We start from the raw sequence: 11,698 nt of genomic DNA, 5'->3' as shown, positions 1-11,698 counted from the left end.
CGACCATTTTGAGCTGTTTTGGCAGCACAAGGGGGAGCTTTATAATATTAGGCAAGTGGTGTTTAACGTTTTGGCTGATTGGTGTATATCTTATTCATTAAAAATGCTCAGATTTTAATTGTGTGTTTGAATAAGCACTGACTTAACGATACAGGAAGCACTCAGGGATGGACGGAAGTTCCCCTAAAAATGACAAGTCACTCAAATATACAATTAAATTTCAAAAATGTTGCTAAAAATCAGATCAGATTGCGACAAACAGGATACAAAAAGTCGTTTTTGTGCCAAAACCAGTCAAACGGACCCTTTTTCTTCCATTTAAACTACGTTTAGCCAAACAAAGAGGCCGTGTGATGCGCTGCTGTCGTGATACTAGCGATTAGGTCGACGTGATCTCCAGCCAGCCTCCACTCTACGCACCACGCAGCAGAGGAGCCGGCGGTTTCTTCCTTTGCCTCGTGGTTCTCCCCCCTTCAGGGACTTTCACCTATGAGTACATGACCCATTTCTTCTCTGGATCTCAGCTTCACAGCAGCAGCAGCAGCAGCAGCATCACTCCCGAGAGAATATGACACTCCTGATCTTAAAGAGACAGGCAGACAAATCAGCCAGAGGAGGACTGAACGGCGAGGACAGCCTTCACCGCTCGGCAGTTCAAAGACTTCAGAAATACAAAGACAATACATGAAATACTTGGAGGGTCACTTTGTAGGTTCACAGTCGTCCAGATTGAGGTTTTATTGAAGCTTCCAGGTTCACTTTTAGAGTCTCAATTCAAACGCTGCCAATAAAAGTCCTTAAATTATTCATATCTATATTTATTCACTTATTTTCTATGCAACGTATCATTTATTAGTGTATTTTATATTATTTTCTTATTCTGTTTTTAACAATTTTGACTTCTATTTTGCTCTGCTATTATTTCCTTCATGCTGTTTTCTCATTGCCTGTGTTATTTAGTTTCCTCAGTTGTGTTTTGGAGTCTTTCATTTATACAAGATATATTATTTTATTGCAGCTTTCATTCTTTGTGTTACACTTCATGTATATAAAAAGTTCTACATGAATAAAGTCTGATTGATTGATAATAAAACTTCACCTTCCACACATGATAAGGTGTCAAAGCAGCCAAGAAAATGTTGTTACGCACAAAATGGAGGCAAACAACATGATAGGAAAGGTATTTAACATTGTCAGATATCGCTAAAGGTATGTTTACTTCAAGTTTTTGACATTTTACAGATGAAAAAAATTCAATGAATGATTATCAAATAAATCAAGGATAAAAAAACAACCAAACAAAATAATTATTATGCACATCCCTACAAAAAAAAAAAAAAAAAATCAGTTTAACAGTTCTGTCATTAAATTTGGTTCTGTTCTGGTTTTAGACCATCGATCCAAACATATACTCCGTTTATAGACACCAGGCGGCATCAATTATAGACAATAATCAACAGATTAACTAATAATTAAAATACTTATCCCCATTTTTAAATGATAATCCATTTGTTAAACTCTGTTTTTGCTTCATGATACGCTGAGCGCCTGTTTGAAAAATATAAAAATACAAAGAATGCATAAGAACTAATTAACTGCACAGAGCCAGTCTGCAGTTACACAACACACTAACTAACCCTAATCTCGCTTTGCAAGTCTATTCTGCACCTCAGTATTATTCAGTATTATTTGTATTTTACTGAACTGATCTCAAATGTTTTGGGCAGCTTGAGTGTTCCCTCCAAACAGCGACGGGTGGATTTGTTTTGGTGTAATAACTGCATGGAGGAAGACGAGCACTCTGATTAAAATGGATAATTCAGCACAAACAGAACTAGCAGAGCCTTACAGCATCATTTCAATCCTCTGCAAAACTTGAAATTTCCAGTGTTTTAGGTTGCAGCTTTGAGGTAGTTGTCATTTTCTGTAGGAAAGAAAACGCATCTCAACATAATCCTACATCTGATTCAGACTGAGCGAGCCTCAACTGGCACAAACTGGTTGTACATCAACAGAGGAGGATCATGAGTTTGTAGCTTTCAACAAACATCCAGTCAGAGGTCAGAAATCAGAAGTCGTGCAGACGGATGAGGTCACGCTCTCATGAGCAGCTTTTTTCCACGACCTGCACAGATGAAATATGACTTAAAAGTAGCTGAGAAAAAGCTGAGTCATGAGACCGGAGAGACTGATAGCTGCAGAGAAATCCTCAAATACTGATTTATTCTCCCGGAGTCACCACTCAGGTTCCTCATGGAGCCGTCTGTCACCTGTGTTCACCTGTCAGCCAGGAGCTGCACTGAGGGAGAACTCAGCTGAATAGGTGCTTTTATCCAGTTACTAAATCCATCTTCATCACTTACAGCTGCAAGAACTCGAATGCTGAAAATGCACCAATAAAAACACCCTGCAATACAAATTAAGTGCTTTTTCTTTTTACTTCCAGTATCATGCAGTACACTCTCAGGAAACAGAGCTTCATCTTAATATTGCGCCTTAAGCTTTGACCGTCTTGCTCTTATATCGTCGTAGTCTGTAGTGTAAAAATGCACCGTCATGCATCTCAGCAGCTCCGGCTTGTTTAAACTCAGGAAAGACGATGTGACGCATCTTCTGCTGCACAGAGGACTGTGGGTCAGAAAGACCTAGAAAAGCACGTTGGCTTGGAAACGTAACCACACGCCGTAGGTGATCCTAATATTTATTATCCAGCTTCAGTATGAGGTGTGGTCGTGTGGGGGCTGGATGGATCCTTCATGGCCAAAAATACTTCAGCTCACTGCAACAAATGTGTTTCTTCACTAAGTAATTGCTGCGTCATGACGTGGGTTTTGGCTCCAGTTAGTCCAAGTTTTCAAAGCTTCAAACAGCATGGAAGGACTATAAATCATCACAAAACTGTGATGGAGTGCAAAGTTTTGAAGGCGAAGAGAAAACACACTGGTGATGCTCTGGAGGAGTCGAAAAAGCAAAACCACTGAGATTGTTGTCTGTTAGTAGAATCTATTGTCCTTGTAGCTGCCAAGTGCACTCATAAAACTCTCCATATATAATTTGTTGAAGGAAATTTAAACATTTAATTTACTAATAGATAAAACAGATTGATAGAAAAATCATCTTTAATGGCAACTCTACTTGGTATAACTGGCTAACCGCTCCCATCAAATCACCTTAGTGTCCTTAGTTCATCCTTCGTGTGCGTTCGGAAGGCATGCGGCCAAAACTGTGCATACTCCCAGCAGAGCGTAGCTGCAGCGTATTCTTCCCTCCCTTTGTCCTCCCTCCTGCTGATCTAAAAACACAATGTGGGTGGCGAACAAGCAGCAGCGTTCGCTCCAAAGCTCCAAATTGCAGCGACTCTCCAGAGGCTAAGTCACACCCATTACAAGAGATCAAATAAAAATCCCCCAATGGTTCCGGCAAATCCCTCTCGCTATTATACCCCCAATATTCCATTTTAATCTGAAATCTCCCACATTCGGGAGCTGAAGATGTTCCAGCTGCGGTTTCACTGCGAAGTTAATCACTTATTAAAGCGGCCACTGGAAAAAACGGAAAGGTTTTGCTGAAGGGAGAATCAATGGGTTTCTTTCAACTAAATTAGTAGCAAAAAAAAAGTGTTTTCAGTTGAAATGCAGCAAGAAAACAGTGCAGGTAGTTTACTTTCAGCACTGAACAGTAAAACCAACAAGAGAAGGATTTAACGAGGTGGGAAAGAAAGCAGGTGATGCATTGTGATTGGCTGCTCCATGTGCTTCATGTATAGCATCAAAATCATTTTGGATATCATCTCCTCTTGGTGTTTATGCATCATTACGCCACGCTATCCTTTCTCTTCTTCCCCCCTTTCTGTTTACGTCGCCGCAGGATGAGAGCAGCTTCTCCTATAAGTCGATATCCCTGTTAAATACGTCTCCCTCCATACGTCTGCACGAGGACAAAGCCATCACGTGCTGCTGACAGAGGAGTGGGAGGCCGAGGACGTCTGCCAGCTCTGACACAGCACTCTTCCTCCGCCGATGAGACGGGGAATTCATTAGGATTACGAGCCGCTGTAACCCCGCATTAGAGGGCTCTGTTTCAGCCAGCTCTTCATGCTCCGTAGACGCCGAGACGTGACATTTCAGCGTGGATTTGTTTGGTAGTGGGTGTGTATTTACATGTGTGTGTGTGTTTTATGGAGGCCCAGCGGCTGCAGCCACTGCGTCACACTCTGAACCCAGACGAGTGTTTAAAGCTGCGGTTCAGTGATGCTTCCAAGGTCAGCGGACGGATCGAGTGCACGTCTTGCTGCGTCCTTCTTGGGTTCACCTTCGTTTTCCTCCACAAAACCCTGCACAGAGAGGTGTAAATGCAGCATAACGTGCTGCTAGCTGATTCAGATCAACACTTCAGGTTCACTTGATGACTTTGATGTCATGTGCTGTGACAGGCTACTGTTAGCATAGCATAGCCATGCTCTGTTAAACACCTACCAACACCTCTAAAGCTCAATAAGATGCTGCTTCTACTGGAGATTTCTTAAAGATGTCCCACTGAAGTTGACTATATTCCACAACAAGAAGTCAGAAAACCAAGATGGACGCCTCCAAGAACACATTTGCTTTCAGGTTAGCCATCTTTAGCAATATCAGTCGATAACAACACATTAAGCCATATTTTAGATAGAAGTTGGAGAGTACTGTTTCTGTGACTGATTTAATGAGACACTAATCAGTCAGAAATGCAAATAAATAATATATTAAACTGCATTTGATGGCAGCTGGGAGTTGGGGAAAGAAAACACCACCAAAAGTCAGATGTCCGACTTGGTAAGTTTGGCAAAGTTTCTCAACCTTGACTGATCGTTCCCCAAAATATCCACCAACACATGTAATGGCAAGTAAATAAAGTACATTTTTTAACTTGTTAGCATGTCCACATAGTATTTTATCTACTAGAAGACATTTCATGAGAGAAATAAGCAGTCAACACCATGGCTGAGCATTTCCACCTTAAGACTGCAGTGTACCAACGACAGTCTCAAAAAACACAAATTCATCCTTTCAGGGTTTCGTATGCAACAAACATGAGGAACCAATCCTGCTGAAATACATCATTTTTCTTCCTCTGAATCAGATTCCAGCTATCATATGTAAATATTCTGTTCAGCAGCACAGATTGTGACAGCGGCTGCAATCACAGTCAAGAACTCGCAAAAACAAAAAACTGTTCACAGAAGTATTGACACTACAACAGACTGAGAAGAGTTCCAGTAGAACATTTCTAAATATGTAACTTTGATACACAGAGATGCATTTTTAGGTTTTAAGCCAATCACCAGAGAAGGTCTTCAATAAATCTAATGTCAGAGTGTCTAAAATGTGAAAAAATCATTCTCCTGTTTCTTCAGTTAAATAAAGAAAATGTCTGTTTACGAGTAAACAAAGCAAATCTGGAGGGTCAAATACACAGAGGGAAAGAATTCAGAAGTCCATCCTTCCAAGTCCTAAGTACACCGAATGCAGCACGACTACAGTGTTCACTACTGGGAACCATCTTGGATTCTGAGGTCGGGGACTGGTGAGGTTCTTCCGAGTCAGAATATTCCAGTTTCATTTCAGTTAAAATTTATGAAAGGGAACTTGGAACTTCTGACTTCTTGAATGCAGCTGTAATGGAGCTTTTTTTCTTCCATTGCAGCATTTTCTTGTATGTGACTTAAATTAATAACATGCTGACAAGACAAAAAAAGACAGAACTCAGCCAGTGACAGCAGAGTACTGAACGCTGCATACACACACTTTGAGTTATCATCTAATTCATCCTCGTAAAAGGTTGATTTTAAATATAGCAAATCAAAACGTAGCTTTGTCAGACGAAGATGACGTATTTCCTCATCACCCAGAGACGCAGAGTGGAGCAACAAATCCAAATACTGCAGGTTCATTTCAATGTTCAGACTGTGTCATGCTTAATGCTTCTAACTTTGTTTTTTTCAGTGGACTATAGCTTGATTTTTGGTTTATGGACTTCAGCTGCAGAGCAAGCAGCAGATGGCATTGAGAGCATCTATACTCATGTGCTGGTGTTTGTAGTTAAACCACCAAACTGTCCAGTTAGCGGTTGGGTTTCGATGCCACTGTGTTGACCTTTTTCTCCAAAAAAGGTTTCTGAAACGGAGCGAATCATATTGGAGGTGGAGCTAATAAATGTTAAACAACAGCCACTTTTATTGAAAATGCTACAACACAGAAAATAGTTGAGTCTAAACATGGATTGGTAGAGCTACGAAAACAGAATATAGCTTCACTGGTAGAATATTGGCCTTTGAGCCTGCATTATGATACAACTACAGCCTATTACAGATTCAGCTTCTATATGTACACAAATCAGTGATAGTTGTTGTGGTCTACATTGTCCTGACATGTGGTTGTATTTGTGGGGAGGTGCTGCTACGTCCCACCAATGGTGTAGATTCAGCAAATAAGGATAAATTAAGCTTTGACTACAGAAGCAAACCGTACTTTGGAATAAGCAGCCTGCAAAGTTGTCTCTCTTCTCAGCTGGAAAACCAGTAATAGTATTTCTTAAAATGGTGTGGTAGCATCTTAACTCCTTGTTAACAAAACAAGAACAATACTCCCAAATGCTAAAACATTAAAGCACCACAGCCAGCCCACAATCAACTGCCTCCTTAAATATTGTTTTTTCAGGATTTAACAGTACAAATGTTGTGTATTCTAATTGCCTCTAATTAGTATATAGAGTCTTTCCGGTTCGGCTCTACGTCTGCAGTCACAGATTCCTCCTTGACACATGAAAACGTCAATAACTCAAATCAGTAAGCACTGTAGGTCACATATATCTCTAAATTTCTGGATTTCAACAGGCTCATTGCAGCGTTTGGACAAATAAGAACACGTATGTTCCAGAGTTTAATCTAAGTTCAATCAACAAATGCTGTCATCCTGTTGGAAAGTGCATCTGAGACCTTTTGATTCCAAGTTTCTGGTTCATGTCGGGCTCTTGCATGTTAAATTCAACTACAATCGTCTCAACCTTTGCATGAATCTCTTCATCGACGGTATTTTGTCTCTTGTGTTGTTTGCTTGTTTGTTTGTTTGTTTGCTGGAAGCTGGGAAACGATTTATCGGCGCTCCACGTGCAGAATGAACCTGATGAACCTGCACACTAATGAGCAGGTAAAGACGCTGAATGAATGAATGAATGAAGGAGTAAATGTGAAGCTGCGAAACTGGTGATACAATATTCAGTTTTTTTTCACTATTTCATAATATCAGTTATTAATTTATGCAATAACATATAGTCCACCTCTAAAAGAATGAATGAATGAATAACGTCAGGCTGGGAAATTTGGGGGACTTTATTCATGTGTCTATAATCAGAGAAATCCTGTCATTTTTTTATGAAATGATTGAATTTGGGCATAAATCTGATTAAGTGTCTTAATTTAAAAGGAGCTCATTTAAATTAACTTGCCAAAAACAGACGTTATTTCACTTGGTTTTTCCATTTATCGTGATTATAATTACATAAATGGCATACACTCCACCTTTAAATGAATAAATGAAAGTACGTAGATGATTTCTTGTCCCGGTCAACATAAAACAAACCACAATTTGCCAACAGGAAGTGCAGAGAATGACCCGAAAACCTGCCAAACGCGACGACATCCACCTCAGCTACCACTCAGAAATGTGTTCACCTCTTGAAAGTCACACACAGAATGTTGCTCCTGTTTAATCACTGCACGAGCTCCGTCGGTTTCATTAATTTAAGCAGTTGTAAATGAGGCTCCTCGTCATTCGGCCTTATTTTCCTTCTGTTGCTCCCCGAGATTGATGCTCAAACACCGACGGAGGAGGAGGGAGGGAGGGAGGGAGGGAGGAAGCTCGGCTCGCTGCCCATCCCCCCTCCGTCATCCCGGCTGCTACATCCACTGCTGCAGAAAGAGCCAGCGATGATGATGATGATGATGATGGTGGTGGTGGTGTTGCCCTGCCTTCCTTCCTTCCTCCCTGCCCCCTCCACCTCCACCATCCCGGCTTCACCTCCACGGTGCAGGTGCTGCGACCCTCTCCTCACGCCGATGTGGAAGACGGCTGCACCGACAGCCTGCTGTTTTACAAACCAGGGTGTTATGTAATTGGCTCAATAATTAAAGGGTGCACAACATAGCAGGACAACTGGCATGTGGAGCTGCATTGTGTAATGTAGTAGGTGTGCAGATGAGATCATTTCTTGCTAAAATTTAGCCTCGACTCAACAGAAATCTTGAAAAAATGCTCATCTCAGCCACCACCAGGCCAAATATTAACCCACAGACGGCCTGCAAATCATCTTATCATGGCAGCGTGATGATATAATGTCATTATTTCACACTGGTGCACCAGGATTCCAAGCAAATTTAATTAAAAACCAACATTTAAGATTAGGTTTGTGGCTGAGACACACACTGGATCTATATTTGATTACTATATAAGTGAATTTATGTCAATGATTCATAAACTACAGATTTCATTAGCATGCAGCCTTGCTAAACTGCTTCATGGGCCTTGTGTTAGTATTATATTGTACTCCTATATTTGTGGATTTGTTATCGTTGCTCCAAACCTTTTCATCCTCCTGTCAAGTTGTGATAAATTACTTTAATCTTGCACAAGTTAGGAGGTGAATATATGAGTGTAATGTATGGGCTGGTGCCAAATAAGACACCTAGTCTGATGCAATTTAAGATATTTAAAGATCCAGCAACCACAAAGCTACTCCAGAGCACCATGTGGAAATGTGCAATCAATGAGCACCAAATGAAGCAGATCCTGCACCAGGGGCAGGGCAGGTGAACAAAAAAAAAATGCAGAAAACGCACAGGTTAAGGATGATTTCGCAGGATTTGGACACCTGGATGAAACACGGATGCATGTGTGTGAGTCTGCAGGCCTGTCTGACACGATCACGACCACGAACACTTGCACCCAGTTGACCCTGCCGACGAGAATCGAGCTGCGCCTCCATGTTCGGGCCTGCATCAGCACCGCGCACCGACCACACAAACGAACCCAAATGACAAATCAGACGCCGGACAGACAGACAGGGTCCCTCTGGTCGCTGCCGCACCGCCACTAAAGGGCACCGAGAGGCTCAGAGGACATCCGCAGCTCGTAAACACACAATGCGGATAATTCTTGCGCCTTTTTTTTCCAGCACAACTTTTCACGACTTGGATGCAAAAAAAAAATCCGCCATTTAAAAAAAAAAAAAACGGAGCAAACGGCGGCTCCGGCTCGGAAAGGGTGTTTTACGCAACCGATTTGTGCTCCATCAGAGGGGTGAGGCTCTGCTCAAAGCAGGGAATCCCACGTAACGGAGACTGCTAATCTCCATTTTAGAATCAATAGCGTTACATGGCACTGGTGAGGTGAGCAGCGTCCAGCATCATGATGCAGCTCCAATGCAGCGCAGATTATTCCAGGAATAAAAACGCTGATTGGGACCTAAAAGGGCGTAGATGGGCTGTGTTTGGATCCAGGTTTTCTGCGGGAAAGCGGATGCGTAAATTTCCCCACATGAGGGCTAATAATCGCTTGTGCAAACCTCGATTTGCAATTGCGCAAAAACGCACCGCAGGAGCCCGGTGAGACAAACAGCCTCCGCAGGACATCTCCCCTCTCTGCACGGTTTACAATGGAGCTCTAACAGCACCACCTTCATCATCATCATCACCACCCAGATGCACTAGCAGCCATCCGCATCCCGCACACAGGAAAAAAATAAAATAAAACACACACCGCTTCCATCTCAGACACACAACCAGCCGCATCCGTGCGCGCAAAACGCTGCGCAAATCCGGAGCCAATATAAGAATTAAAAGTCTTACTTTCTCCGACCACCGCCTTTAATCCGATAGGAGCCATGATGCTGCTGGGTGCTGGACCGACTGATCTCCTCTGTTGCCTCCCTCCTCTGCTCGGCTCGCAGCGCTGCGGAGGAGCCTCGAGTCGGAAACGTCACTGCGTATCCTTCCGCATCATCCGTCCGTGGAGCCGTTCGTTAGCGTTCACCTCCCAATACATGCATGTGCTGAGTGTCTAATTAACCCATTTATTATTCAAATACGCCTCATGAAAGATGATCTATTGTGTACAGGTCGTATTATATGTCTATACTGTAGAAAAAAAAGAACATTTAACTGTATTTATTGAAACAATTTACTGTTATTTTACAGATTATCTCTGTTTTGTTAATTTACAGATAACAGCTACTAAAATCAGAGAAAAATACAGAAAAAAATATTAAGTTACATGTTAATTTTTACAAAAAAAAGAGCCAAAAATGTTCCTAAAATAAAATCTGTATTGTTAAAAATACTCATTTGTTCTTTAACATTTGTAAAATGACACTATTTTTATTTTATTTTCTGTATTTAAAGCAGGATTTCCTTTTGTTTTTTTCTCCCAATATTTGCGGTTACTCAAAAAGAATTGATGCATATTAAGGACTTAAAAACAGTAAAATAATAGATAAATAATAATAATGTGAAAATATTAATAAATAATCGTAAAATATTTTTTCAAACTGTTGTTTTCCAGGTTTTTCTCCTGCTTTGTTAAATTACAGACAATATTTAGTAAAATCACAGAAGAAACTTACAATTGATGTTGAATGGGAAACAAATTAAAATAAATGTAAAAAAAATTTAAAATCCCACATTACAAATCAGTATTTATATAAAAAAAAAAAAAGTAATGTGTTTCTATCACTATTGAAACAAATTACAGTATTCTATTTAAAAAATTTACTTTTTAAAAATAATTTTATTTTTTGTTAAATTACTAATAACTGGTAAAATCAAAGAAAAAACATATTAATTTACATGTTAACCACCCAAAAAGTAATGCTTCATCAAAAGTCTACATAATCTATTCTTCTGAGCAACTTCACGTCATTTTACAGATCTCTCCTTTTATTTCTAAATTACTGAGAATAACCAGTAAAATCACAAGATACAAAGGGATTAATGAAATGCTAATGCTGAAAAAGAATCGATCCATCCTGAACTCAAGGTGAAGAAAAAAGAAGTTATCAAACTGATTTCATTGAGTTACAACAACTTGAATTTAGTTTTAAGCCAACTAATGCAGAAATGTGAGTTTAAATTTCACACAATAAGAAGTTGATGCAATTACCAACATTATTACCAAAGTCACCACAATTATGTTGTTTGTCTAAATCAGTAAATAGATTTTACCTTACAACCATGCATTTACTAAAGTGGTGGGACAAGAATAGAATAGAATAGAAAAATACTTTATTTATCCCAGTCTGGGAAATTACTGTGGTACAGCAGCAAGAGAAAAAACACCAATCCCAACAGAAAAAGAGCCAAAGTTAAATACTATTTAAAAAATTACAAATAAAAATAAGTGAATAAAATTAAATAAATAAAACAACTGTACAAAATGTGCAAATTGAAAAAAAAACAGTGCAAAGACAGAGGGTTTTACAGAGCAGAGAGCTGAGAACGCTCTCTGCCAGACAGAGGTGAGGTGTTGTAAAGGGTTATTGCTCTGGGCAGGAAAGATTTCCTGTAAGATTCTTGTGCGTACTTTACATACAGCTCAGTTAATGTGAACATTTTAAAACAGGAGCAGCAGCTGTTGTCAAGGTAACAGGTAGCATGGATCTAAAAAGGGCA

The 11,698-nt window shown here is 40.2% G+C and overlaps 1 protein-coding gene across 2 annotated transcripts in view; it reads right to left on the bottom strand.

The window, feature by feature from the left end:
• Positions 1-9,958, bottom strand: part of stxbp1a (syntaxin binding protein 1a) — a 38,992-nt gene extending 29,034 nt beyond the window's left edge. For both annotated transcript variants that reach the window (XM_008291772.1, XM_008291771.1), the window contains exon 1: positions 9,881-9,958. In XM_008291772.1, coding sequence (XP_008289994.1) covers positions 9,881-9,917 — 37 coding nt within the window. In that variant the 5' untranslated portion in view covers positions 9,918-9,958. The remainder of the gene's footprint in view (positions 1-9,880) is intronic.
• Positions 9,959-11,698: the final 1,740 nt, after the last annotated feature.

The sequence above is a fragment of the Stegastes partitus genome, unplaced genomic scaffold, assembly GCF_000690725.1.
Source record: "Stegastes partitus isolate 25-593 unplaced genomic scaffold, Stegastes_partitus-1.0.2 Scaffold761, whole genome shotgun sequence".
Taxonomy (NCBI): Eukaryota; Metazoa; Chordata; class Actinopteri; family Pomacentridae; genus Stegastes; species Stegastes partitus.
Note: the sequence above shows the minus strand (reverse complement) of the source record. Positions and strands in the feature narration are given on the sequence as shown.